We start from the raw sequence: 13,753 nt of genomic DNA on the forward strand, positions 1-13,753 counted from the left end.
TTAACGTTAGCTTGTCCTGACTTTGCCTGGAACACTACCAAGTCGTGAGTCGTGACTTGACTTCGTAACTTACGGGCTAAAAATTGTGTCTGGAACGCAGCATTAGACCCGAGGACAACACAAGGGTTAAATATGGCGTCAGTTCTCGATATCTAAGTCGATATTTAATAAATAATTATGGGTCCAACCCAGTTTGTTTTCCTGCTGAGACACTGACCTGCAGTGTTGAAAGGCCTTCTGATGAAGCTGGTGTATTTTGCAGCATCTTATTAAACCAGTGTTAATAAAGACAAACATGTGAGCTGCTCCGCCGTTTATTATGGGATGCCTTCAGTAACCTGTCCCATAAAAGAAAATGTATTTTATAGTCCAAGGTCCAAGAAAGATGACATTTCATTTTTGTAACCGGAAAAAATGGACCATACTTTTTTCTGTTTTTTTATATCCCTTTGGTGTTTTTTTTTTTTGCTTTTCTTTGCTAAATTTGTGAATTTCAGTATATTTGAATTTCCCTCACGATGACAATCAGTTTTTAAAAAAAATCAATCGACAAGGGAGAGACGTCTGTATGTAAAGATAAATTCCTTTAAAACGTTTGCAGGGTTTGTGACGCTCACTGTGCAAATGAACTTTTCTGAGATTGGGTGTTTTACGATGGCTTCTTCAAATTATATTTCTTTTTATTTATTTTTTTATTTTTCTTGATTTCCCTGTATAGTACGATAGCTGTTTCTTTCTGTGCATGAACTGTGGCTTCAATGCCCTCTGATACTTTTACTGAAATATGCAATTCTTTGGGTTACCGTGCAATAATAGCCTACCGTGATTGCTTTTTCTGTTGATGTTTTAGGTTTGGATATTAAAGTGCCATGTCATCTTGTTTTAGCTCCGAAGCTGAATTGATTCAAACAAATGTACTTTTTTGTTATGTGACAATCAACTTGAAGCAGTTTTAACGGCCCCACTCACTTTTATATACAGTGTGTGAAAAAAAAAGGCAAAGTAACAGCTTAAAAGAGCACTGTAATTATGTATTTATAAAAGCAATATGATCAACCAAAGTGAACAACTTGTATGTTGTCAAATCAGGAGTAAACTAATCAAGTTTAGAGATTTGTGTGCGTGTGTAATTCCCCACAGGTCAAAGGTCAAACTTATAGTGTCTTTCTTAGTGTGTGTGTGTGTGTGTGTGTGGTGTTGGGAACCACATCTCATGTATGTACATATTAAAGCGAGTGTGTAACATCAATGCAAGATGTTTTGTTGCTGTTTGACAGAAACCAGCTGTATTTTTATGCATGTTCTCTTTATTAAAAATGTTTTGGGGTAAAAGAAAAGAACCTTTTTAATTAAAACAAAAAGGGGACAAAATATTGTCTATCTTGTTTGGTGTCTTTCTTCGATACTATACACTTTTTATTTTTTATTTTTGTTTCTCTGGAAGTAAAATAAAGCCCACAAGCAAAAAGCAGAACCATACTTTAGGGAACATGTGTCAAACTCGAGGACGCGGGCCAAATCCGGCCCCTCGCAGATTTAGGTTCATAATATATTCCTTGTTTGTAGCTTTTTCGATGTTTTAACACTTTTTCTTTTTTGTCACTTTTGCCGATGCTTTCGGTGCTTATATTTTTTCAACGTTTTTGTCCCTTTTTTTAGATTTTTTTTGGCGCCCTTTTCCAACGTTTTTTTTCGCTTTTTTTCTTTGATGGCTAAGTTACTTTGTTGGGGCTTTATGTCGACCAAACTGTAAGTGAGAAGGCTATATAAGACATGCAATAATACCAACAGATTCTCACTCCCATCTCGTAAAATACGGACGCTTGGTCTATATATATATATCTATAGATATAGATATATATACTTATATATATATATATATATATATAGATAGATAGATATATAGATATATATATAGATATATAGATAGATATAAGTATATATATATATATAGATATAAGTATATATCTATATCTATAGCCAAAGTCTGCATATTTATGCGGGGCCGCATTTTTTCAAATACGCCGCACCTTCGCCGCATAAATTGCCGATTTCTGCGCAAAATATGTGGGGCTTGCATGATTTCATTGCAAAAAAGTCACATATATCTTAGCAGAAAGTTGAAAAATGTTGCTACTTCACACAAGAGCAGCCATTTTCCCCTGTTGCTATGGGAACGTTATGAAGTGACGTAATTACGCGACGTGAACATCATCGACAAGCTGCAAACCCCGCGATGAAGCCATGATGAAACCGCAATTTTTGCAAGTTCCTGCAATTTCATCGCATAAAATTGCATAAATATCCCGCATATTCCATCGCATTTTTTAAGAAAACGTGCCACATAATCAAGGAATATTTGCCCGCAACAATCACAAAAAAAATCCTTTTTCTGGAAGGACTGATATATATATATATATATATATATATATATATATACACACACAGTGCTGCTCATAAGTATTCATACCCATGAAATTGATCTTAATGCCTTAATTAAGGAAATGAGGAAAAATCCGACCTTTTAAGGACACCAATTTGTTTTGTGAATGAATAATGTATTGTAAATAAATAAATGTTCTTCCTTAAAATACAGGGGCCATAATTATACATAACTGAGATAAGATCCATATCAATGCAAATCAAACCAGCTATTAGGCTAACTGAAATAAAACCATGCCAATCTCTAGGTATGGTGAAGGGGATGTGATGATGTGGGGGTATGGTGAAGGGGATGTGATGATGTGGGGGTATGGTGAAGGCTATGTGATGATGTGGGGGTATGGTGAAGGCTATGTGATGATGTGGGGGTATGGTGAAGGCTATGTGATGATGTGGGGGTATGGTGAAGGGTATGTGATGATGTGGGGGTATGGTGAAGGGGATGTGATGATGTGGGGGTATGGTGAAGGGTATGTGATGATGTGGGGGTATGGTGAAGGGTATGTGATGATGTGGGGGTATGGTGAAGGGGATGTGATGATGTGGGGGTATGGTGAAGGGGATGTGATGATGTGGGGGTATTTTAATTCCAAAGGCCAAGGGAACTTTATCAGGATGCATAGTATCCTGGATCCATGAAATAACTGGCCTTTAAAAATAAAAATCTGCCTGCCTCTATGGGAATTTAACATAGGGGTATGTATAATTATGGCCCCTGTATTTTAAGGAAGAACATTTATTTATTTACAGTACATTATTAATTCACAAAAGAAATTGGTGTCCTTAAAAGGTCGGATTTTTCCTCATTTCTTTAATTAAGGCATTAAGATCAATTTCCAAAAGATGATTTTTTTTATTCCTCTTTTTAGTCAACTTGACCATGGGTATGAATACTTATGAGCAGCACTGTATATATATATATATATATATATATATATATATATATATATATATATATTTAGATCAACTTTTTTTTTTTTATGCAAACATACAGAACAGAAACAACAAAACAAAAAAACAACAACAACCAATAAACAAACAAAGTCCCTCTCCTCTAGTTCTTGTGATGCTGAGGTCATTAGGTCTGATATTTGTGCTGCTGCGCTTTCCCATAGGCTGACAGTTGATGATTTGGCTTTGTTAATCATTGCTGTAGAGAGCTCAAGCATAACTATGTCCAGAAAGTATGCCAACCACTGTTTTATACCAAGCGAGTGGGGAGAGGAGCCAGCACCGAGCTATCATTTTCTTGGTTGCAGTTGAGCCGGCTAGCCAAATTTTCCTCTGTCTCCCAAGCAGATGTAATTTAGAGTCGTCATTAAGTAACAAAACAATCGGGTCAGTACGAATTCGACATCCTATCACATCAGATATCAGCAGTGGGTACACATGCCTTTGGTGTGGGAGATCTGGGTTCGATTCCCACTGCGATACATCAACCGATGTGTCCCTGAGCAAGACACTTAACCACCTAGTTGCTCCAGAGGTGTGCCACCTCTGATATAAATATAGCAATTGTAAGTTGCTTTGGATAAAAGCGTCAGCTAAATGTAATGTCATGTTATTGATGTTGTTTTGTTCCAAAAACTCATGCACCTGTTCACACTCCCAGACCATGTGTAGGAAAGTTCCAGTTTTTTCAGGTTGACTGAACGTGCAATAGGGAGTGGGAATGTTTATGCCGTATATTAATAAACGTGCAAGAATTAACCGATTTTTCATAAATACATCATCATCATTGTCAGGCTTCTTGTATTTTTCACCATCATAATAACTTGGAAGTATGTTACTATTTGTTTTTAATTTAAAAACTAAAACAAAGAAAGTCACACTGAGATGTACATGGCTGAAATTAACTCGGAAATCAATAAAATAAAAATAAAAAACACAGGACACATATCTAAGGCATGTTGTATTGTCTTCCAGCAGGAGGCAATAGAGTCCAACAAAACTATAATAGTTGTCACTGATACCTTCAGCCGACAAACACACACATGCAAAGACTCAGGGAGGTATTTAATATGACAGGAAATGGATTCATATTACCGTTTTAAAAATGTATTCTATTTATTTATGTCTGCAAATGTCTCGCATGTGATGAGTTTGCGCGCATCTATTTGACATGAAGAAATCATCACTGAAGCTGTGTCGGCAGGTGAAGCTGAAGCCAAAGAAAGGAAGAAGATTAGTGTGCTTTCAAAATAAAATGTGTCACGTAGAAAAACTAAGATATCACCACATTTTAGACCAAATGCCTTAATGTCTATATACTGGATATATATATATATATATATATATATATAATGTACTGTATATACATTAAATATTTCAGAGGGAAATACTTTATCTTACTATATCTTTCACATCATTATAATCAAAAGTCAGACAGTCGACTTCAAGAAATACTGCTGGTTTTTACACACTACTAGGGCATTTTTTTCCCGCAGACTTTAATTATTATTTTTTTAAACATAAAAACAACTCAGAATGTCAACACATCTCCATCCTAAGCAGAAAAACAGTCCGTTAAATTCCTCTAAATTTCAAAAAAAAATTTGTTAGTTTCCGTTTGGGTCTGATGTTGTTTTTATTTTTACTATACGCTGTAGTACACAGGTTTTTTACGACGGAGCATTAGGGCCACATCAAAGAAAAAAAAATAAGTAGGAAGATATTTTTTTTATTTATTTTGCATTTCGAGAATAAAGTCGAAATGTCGAGAATAAAGTCAACATGAGGAGAATAAAGTTGAACTATACCATTTCGAGAATAAAGTTGAAATGTCGAGAATAAATTCAACTCCTTTATCACTTAATAGAGCGACTGTCCGCCATGCCAGCTGCCATGTAGGAAACATGATGGGTTACGTCCTTGGAGTGCCGCGCTCGCCTGAGCTCCACTCCATCAGGATCAGACAAATCAATTGTCTTATTGTGTCTTGTGATACAACACTACCCATACACGTATACGTACCCTATACAATCATACACATACCCTCGCATCTGTCCATTACAAGCTATTTCAGTTGGCCACCTCTTCCAAGTTTGTGTGGTTTCTCCTTCTGAACAGACGCAATTTTCGGCACAATCTCTTCAAATTCCTAATACTTATCATCATACTGTGTTTATGTGCTAAAAGAGAAAGAGTTCATGCATTTTGTAGAATACTATAGGTAATATAGCTAGTAGTTTGGTTTATTCTCAAAAGTCCGACTTGATTCTTGAAATATCAAGTTTTTTTCTCGACATGTCGACTTTATTCTCGACATTTCGACTTTATTTTCGACATTTCAACTTTATTCTCGTCATGTTGACTTTATTCTCGACATTTCGACTTTATTCTCGTCATGTTGACTTTATTCTCGAAATGCAAAATAAATTAAAAAAAATATCTTCCTCCTTAGACCGTAAACCGTAGGTTTTAGAGTTGCATATATCAAATAAAAAGTCAAACAGTTGGAAATTCAGATTATGAATAAACGATGCTTTTATTCTGTTAAAATCCAAACCGGATGTTGCAATGTCGTTCTTGCTAGCTTGACACCACCGCGGTGACCGTGTCAGAGTCAGGAAACAAGCCGTGCCGCTACTGCAGTTCAACACAGAGCTCGACCCGCCGGTGTCTCCCACACACACAGAGAGCATAGCCTTTTATCCAACGATGGAAGAACATCTGAAGAGGACATCCACTGTCGGATAAAACTACGCGAGACGGACTAAACGCGCAGAATTCACGTGGGAACCATCTGGAACCGTCGGTTCAGAGTGAAGACAAACCTGTCATGGGTGTCATGACGGTGTTTCTGTGCAGGTAAACGTTAGCAGCAGCCGGGCTAGCCGCTCAGCTAGACACGCAGCAGGAAGCTAGCTTAGCATCCACCGCTACTAACGTGAACTACCTACCTAGCGGTACCTACCTAACTAACTAACAAGTTGGGTCGGATGAACTGTTGCCAGAGACGGCATCAAGAAAACAGCCCAGCATGGATCATATTTTACCCTACAGACTATAAACTGTCCTTGTAAACGCCAACGGCCGTTCGTAACGTTAAACCGCCGTTTTTAAACTGCTGGTGCCGCAAGGTTGATTGACAGCTTGTCACAACGGCTTTCCCAGATGTGCAGTCAGAAACTAAAAAGTGTAGCTACTAGGCTCTTAAGTTAGCAGGACTGGCCAGGAATGGCTGTTTGGCTGAAAAAAACCCAACTCGAGTGGACTCTCAATTCAACAAACTGCACCAACAACAAGCGATGAATTTCATTTTGGCAGCGAGGTGTCCCTGAAGTCGACACCAGCCGAGCTGACACGTTGCGAGCCAGCTAATTGACGTTACCGAGAGGATTCAGCCTTTCATCCGGGCCACACGCACACAGAAGGAGGGTTTTTATATTATGAAAAGGACTGAAAATACAAACAAGAGGAAACTCTGTAACATGGAGCACCAGGAGAGCGGGAGAGCTGAGAAAGATGCGGTGAGTAGCGAAGTCTTTCTGGCACTTTGTCACTGTGTTATCAGCCCACGCACAGGACCGTAAACATACCAGAGGAACCGTGTGACACATACCAAACCTCATTGAAAAATGTATGAATTTATGTTTCTATGCAATCTGTGTTTCTCAATCAACATGCGCAGCCTTGCAATTTGGCACAGCCGGCTACTCGTCTGCTTAAAGGACAATGCCGCTGTTTTATTTTACATGTTTTAGCTCAGTTAAGCTTATACAGGCAATAGCAAGTTCCTCCTCACACAGAGTGCAGCCTACCTGGATTAGGATACTAGTGTCTGCCTTTCTGAAAGACATACATTGGGCAGTAGGATGCATTTGTGTGTCACTGGGGATTTTCCGGCTCTCAGTGTTCCTGCACCTTTGCATGATTTTTTTCTTGATCATATCTGTGGTATTAATACTGCATTAGGCAGATTTAAAATAGCCAAGTTGGCATCAGAAGTGATCAAATTAAGATTTCTGCTCAGTCATTGTGTGTGTGTGTGTGTGTGTGTGGTTGCTAGGTGAAGCAAATGTAAAGTGATGCACTGGGGGAATGTTTAAGTGCACTATGACAGCTAGACAGTGAACAAAGATGATGCATTTGTCGTTTTGTCGTGACTTTGCAGTCAGTGTGAAAAGGAGGGAGTCTGCATCGGGGTTACCTGCTTGTCCTACTGCTTGTGTACACTACTCTTGTTCTGTTTGCTGTCACATTTAATGCTTGTTGTGATTGTATGCGGGGTTTTCCCTGCCATTGTAATGCTTGGGCTACCACCTAAGCCGAGTGAATGTAAAAACCAACGTGAGCATCAAAACTAACTGAATGACCTCTCAGATCTAATGGTTGAAGTCGGTCCCCAGTGGACTTCTCAAGCCTCCTGTTGTCCTCGGGTCAAATTTGACCCATTTTCAAAAAGTTTCTATATCATAAATTTGGGTTTCTTTCAACCAAATTGTCAAAGAAAAGTAACGTGGATGGGTCCATACGATGCTCTTCACAAGTAAAATAAATGATCAGTTCACTACTTTCATTGAATTTGGGTGTTTTATTCAATTTTATAGCAATTGGAAAAAAAAAAAATGACAAAAGAACGTTGAAAAAAAGTGACATGTCGTGAAAAAAGCTTCGAAAACTTGGGAAAAAAACAAAAACTTCAAATAAAGTGCAGAAGAAATCGACAAAGACATCGTAAAAAGCTTGAAAAACGCCGCGAAAAGTGACGAATGTCAAAAAAAAAAGTGACAAAACCCCCCCCCCCCCCCGACCAAAGCTATAGTGACGACCAAAAACAAAAAGTTTTAATTTAAAATTTTGACCCAGAAAAATAAAAATTTGCACGGTGCATGGTCGACAGGAAGACAACATGAGGGCTAAGGCAAGTTTTGTCGTTAAGCTTTTTGAGTGTTAATTATTTCTTATCTGCTCTAGCTTTTACAACGTTGAAAGACGCAGACATGGCAATAATAACGTTACAGAATAAATGAAAATTGCATATGTTTTTTTTTTTAATTGAAAAACGTCATATTTTCTTGAGGGAGGACCCCTAACCCCCCTCGCCAAATACGTGCACCTACGTCTTCCACAAACCTAGAAAAACAATGGTACGTAAGTTGAGTGTGTTTGAAATGTTTGAATATGTGCTGCTGTCTTTTTAACTTTTGACATTTCTCTGAGCTCCCCTAGAATTAAAATTAAATTAAAGTTATCAACACTTTTAGCATCGACCCATGCACCCCTATCTATCTATCTATCTATCTATCTATCTATCTATCTATCTATCTATCTATCTATCTATCTATCTATTAGGGCTGGGCGATATGACCTAAAAATAAAATCCCCGATGTCTTCCAAAAAAATCCGATTTAAGATTTAAATCGATTTTTTTCTCCCCCTACTTAAAATCAATCTGCAGATGACAAAGAAATTGTTCAAAACAAGTTTTAACTTTGTTTTGACTCACACACACACACGGGGCATGTATACCATTATGATTATTCATGCCAATTTTGTGGAAATATAAATTGGTTTGAATGTTTTCCCTTTTTTTGGATGGGGGGGGCTATAGATTCAACAACAAACGGATGCGTGAGATAAAGCTGTTTTCACACATACAGGTAATTCACTTCTCGTTCCTCGCTAAAAGTTCAAATCATTTTAACGTTATTGCGCAACCTTGCCCCTATTTTCACCTGTTGCTGAGTAACGTACATTAACATCCCATGGTCTCTTGAATGTAGCATACCTGTAGCTAGCTCCTAGTAGTAACTAGCGGTAGAAACAAACGTCGAAGAGGAGCTCCGTGCTACAGAGCGGCGATTGCTAGTTGTTTAAGCCGCTACAGACCTCCGTCACAGCTCGGTCGTATCAGCGGCATTTAGTAGATGTGGTGAGCCGCAAAAGAGTTCCTCTACACCGCCTCTGGTGCCCCGCATGGTGGTCCTTCAGGTCAGCGGTAGCTGGTGGTTCAGTTATCTGAGAATAGGTGACTCTCAGCCGGGGACAGAGCACCGCGAGCTGCCGGTCATTTCGGCGGAGATTACGGATAAGTAAGTAATGAAACTACTAGTTAAGAAAAGAATTAATGTTAGTCCCTGTCGCTGCCATGTTGTTTGTGTATCTCTATGGCAAACGCACGGGGCGAGGGCTGAGCCCGTTCGGAGCTATGGGAGCCCAGAGGGGAGCGTCGGTTGATGTTAAGGAGAAAATCGATTTTCATTTTAACAAATCGACGTTAACTACACATTCGAGTTAATCGATAAAATCGATTTATCGCCCAGCCCTACTATCTATCTATCTATCTGTCTGTCTGTCTGTCTGTCTGTGTGTCTGTCTGTCTATCTGTGTGTCTGTCTGTCTAGCTCCTTAGTCAGTTTCATAGTGCGTCTGTCTGTCTGTCTGTCTGTCTGTCTGTCTGTGTGTCTGTCTAGCTCATTAGTCAGTTTCATAGTGCGTCTGTCTGTCTGTCTGTCTGTATCTATTTGTTTGTTTAATGTGGGCTGTGTGAATCTGGGATAGCTCATTAGTTAGTTTCATAGTGCGGTCGCATTGCAAAATGCATGCATTTGATTTGCGTGAACTCAATTGATTATATTCTGGCGCTGTCACTGTATATGTTGTACATTGGCTCATGGACACATTTGGATTATCATACTGGAGCAGAATGATCATAGACAGATAAAGGGCCTCATGCAGCTGTTTGCAGTATTGCACCACTTGTAAGTACAAGACCCTAGTTTATTAGTTCTTGCTGCTCATGTAGAGCCAGGAATGTTTTGTAACCTCTTCACTGAACACATTTGAAGGATCTTGCCGCTTTGGTGGACATATTTTTTTGGAGTGCTTTCTTTTTAATGTGTTTTCAGGCAGCAGTTGGTTTTCATTCACTCATTTGTTTCCCTTTGGTATGAAAATCAGCCCGCAGAGACTTGAACCTAGCTCGAATCAGTCGTGTCTACTTTTACTCCTCATTGTTGCATGATAATGAAGAGCAGATTTTTTTTGCAAGTTGATCTGCATGCTGGACTGAAGCAAAATGAACCAAAAGCAAAAGCTGCAGTACTTTTTAGGCACCGACCGAATGATTTTCCACTGGGCGCGTCTGTGCTGCATTCCGGCTGCGCCGTTGTTTTGTTCCCGTCCTCCGCCACGCGCCATACCACACCGGGAGCGTCTCAGAAGCGGAGCGTCCTGCTGCCCGACTCGCAGATTATATTGTCTGTCACAAGTACTTTACAGAACAGTCCTGTTTATTAAGCTAGTATCTACCTTCCAGATAAGTTTTGGTAAATTGACTGGATACTCTCGCTGTTTCACTGCCTGTGCCTGTCCGGCTGTCTGAACGGCTCGCATGAAAATAGACCAGGCGCGTATCTTTTAGGTCAGGTTGTTGTAGAGATGCCAGTATCGGTATAGTCTCCGATACTGCCTAAAACGCTGGTATCGGTATCAGGAAGTACTGGAGTTTATGCACCGATCCGATACCACGTAATAAAGCCCTAAAGAAACTCTACGTTAAAGTAGTTTATTTATGTTCTTTTTCCGTTATTACTGACTGTCAAACTGGAGAATAAAAGAAAGTTCTGGGGCATTCATTGTTTGTGTTTGTTCATGTTTCACAAAGAGTTTAACCTGAGCCAGACCGACAACAAAGATAGAAATAATATCACATCCATACAGAGATAGTAGTATACAGCTGTTATACATCATATCATCCATACAGGGATAGTAGTATACAGCTGTTATACATCATATCATCCATACAGGGATAGTAGTATACAGCTGTTATAACATAATAAAATATATGACGCACTGGTATCGCATCGGTACTCGGTATCGGCCGATACGCAAGTTCAGGTATCAGAATCGGTATCGGGAAGCAAAAAATGGTATCGGGCCATCTCTAGTCTGTTGGAACGAATTCCGAAAGTCGAATAAAATTCGAATAGTAAAAAAATCTATTCGAATGCTGAAACGCAGCGCAGACGCGCCTGGTGGAAAAAAAAAAACGGAAAAAAATCTACGTTACGCACAGAGACGTCTCGTGTAGTAGCTGAAAAATTAAAATGTGTGCCATAATTTCTTTTTGTTAAAATGGATTTTATAAAATTGGCATTGAAAAAAGTATAGTTTAGGAACAGGTATCGAAGTCGAAGTCACAGTATTGGTATCGGTACCGGTATTGAATATTTTTGAACACCACCCAGCTCTACTGCTTCTATGAAAAACTCTCAAACACTACAGCAGTCGACCAGCATTGACTGTGTTTTATAGAAGCCCTTTTAGATGCTATCTTAGTTTGCAATAAAAATGGATATGGCTTAATAATAACGGCTGCTTCCAAAGATGAAGTCATTGCGCCGCGGCTCATGATTTCACATTTCTGCATGAAGTCATGTTCCTCCATTTCCGGACGTTTGATTTGACGGAGTCTGTCAGGCGATATTACCGCACCACCCGGCCATTTGGGATCTTATCTGACTAATGAAGGAAATGTCGAAAAACTCGAATTAATAAGATTTGCCCTCAAAAGTCACATTTTATAACCCTTTTCCAGTTACTTTAGTATCAGCACTTTGTCTTAAAATCAGCCTAACGGGGGGCCAGCTTTGAGCCGGGGGAGGGAGGTGTTGAGTTTGAGGGAGTGTGCTTTATGGTGTCATGGGAAGTCGGACAGATGTTTTTGAGCTGCTGCTGTTTTTATGTGTTTTCGTTTAAAACAGTATGAAATCCAGGACCAGACGGGGCGGTTACAAGCCAGAGCGACTTATCTACCTATTGCTTACACTGTGGAATGCTGGGTAATGAATCACGTCCCTGTTCCGGCGTTGTAATACTTCCACGGGCTGTCTGCTTGGATCCTGCTGTAAATCTGTCCAAAATGTATTTGTTTGTGAGTTGTGTAACAACAGGACTAAGGCTTCAGCTAACCATTATTTTCATTGTCGATGTTAATCTCTTGATTGTTTTCGATGAACCGGTCCAAGGAGACGTCCTCAAGTGTCTCGCTTCGTCACGCCAATGGTAGATAGTGTTTCCTTTTAGGATTTTTTTTTTTTTAGCAGTGGGGGCAGCTCTCTCCGAACAACAAAAATGTTGCCATGGCGGGCTGCCACTACAAAATCAACATAGAGGAAACGCTGAGAAAACAGTGAAAAGCAGCAAATCCTCCCGTTTTTAGGAGCTGGAAACAGAACGATTGGCATTTTTAACTGATGACTTGATGACAATTAATCAGCTAGAAGTTTTTGTTGATCCTTTTTCTGTCCATTGGCCAATTGTTTTGGCATTAGTCTGGATCCACGACAGTTCATTCCCCCAGTTCATAGAATATATAACCAACCAAGGAATAAAGAAAGAGGACCAAATGAGGTAGCAAGCTACATGCTACAAATTGGAAGTTTTAAAGAAAATTTGGATGGTGCAACAAGGCAGGCCTGCTTGGTTCTTTCGGGGAATGATTGTAAAGATTTACAAAGAATATGTTTAGGGCATTTCCTCTCTAACTGGGAGGTTTTGGGACAGATTGGTGGGATTGCTGTGGACCAAGTACACACGGAGATACGCTGGTATAGAGCTAATGAGGTTTAACCATGTATCAGCTTATTTAAATAGCTCACGTTACTGTATTGTTTGAACACTTAACTTCATTTAATATTGTATGTGGCTTGTTTCTTTAGCGGGGTGCAAATGTTCCACCAAAACAAGTTCCTTCCCAAGACTATTTAGCAGAGCCACCGTCGCTGCATCCGGAGCTTAGCGCTAGAGCTGTAAGTACATCTTGATTGACAGCTTTTTAAAAGCCCGAACCCGTTTACAGCCGACATTATTCAAATGTGCGCATGCACACAGCTCTTTTGCCTTTTGTCAAGAATGAGTCATTTATTCATGACTAACGGAGGCTACAGGCCACTTGGAAGTTGGAACAAAGAAATAAAGTAAGTCCTCCAGAGGCCAGCCTCACCTGACGCATCACCTGACCGCTCATTTACCGCGCAACCCGGAGCGCAAGCCCGAGCCCGGCCCGAGCCCGTGTAAAATGATAGAAATCAAGACCAAGGCAAAAATCTTCAGCTCTACTTAGCGCTGCCCATGATGATTTAGATTGGCTTAAAGAAATCCTATCCCAGAATGTATCTGTGGTGTAGCCAGACCTATGCGAGGCTATTTTGGCACCAAACAGGGCATTGACTTAAAACAAATGGATTTAATGTAGCAGGTATTGTAGACCAGGCGCTTGCATGCCTTCTGCATGTTTGATAAAGGAACAGCAGGTCTCTCCTCTGTGAACAGAGCCTGTGTAAACATCTGCTGTTTAAACCTG

At 39.7% G+C, this 13,753-nt stretch overlaps 1 protein-coding gene and 1 long non-coding RNA gene across 9 annotated transcripts in view; both read left to right on the forward strand.

The window, feature by feature from the left end:
* The first annotated feature begins 6,007 nt into the window (after window positions 1-6,007).
* mast2 (microtubule associated serine/threonine kinase 2) overlaps window positions 6,008-13,753 on the forward strand; it is a 264,432-nt gene continuing 256,686 nt past the window's right edge. For 5 of the 8 annotated variants that reach the window (XM_031306591.2, XM_031306592.2, XM_031306593.2 and 2 more), the window contains exon 1: window positions 6,008-6,914. In XM_031306591.2, the coding sequence (XP_031162451.1) occupies window positions 6,834-6,914 (81 nt within the window). In that variant the 5' untranslated portion in view covers window positions 6,008-6,833. The remainder of the gene's footprint in view (window positions 6,915-13,753) is intronic. The other 3 variants (XM_031306595.2, XM_031306597.2, XM_036007023.1) reach the window with 1 other exon arrangement.
* The window catches only part of LOC118496219, a 15,013-nt gene continuing 13,709 nt past the window's right edge, over window positions 12,450-13,753 (forward strand). Inside the window, exon 1 of the long non-coding RNA XR_004898726.1 lies at window positions 12,450-12,460. This is a non-coding gene — a long non-coding RNA (uncharacterized LOC118496219). The remainder of the gene's footprint in view (window positions 12,461-13,753) is intronic.

The sequence above is a fragment of the Sander lucioperca genome, chromosome 11 (assembly GCF_008315115.2).
Source record: "Sander lucioperca isolate FBNREF2018 chromosome 11, SLUC_FBN_1.2, whole genome shotgun sequence".
NCBI classification, from domain to species: Eukaryota; Metazoa; Chordata; class Actinopteri; order Perciformes; family Percidae; genus Sander; species Sander lucioperca.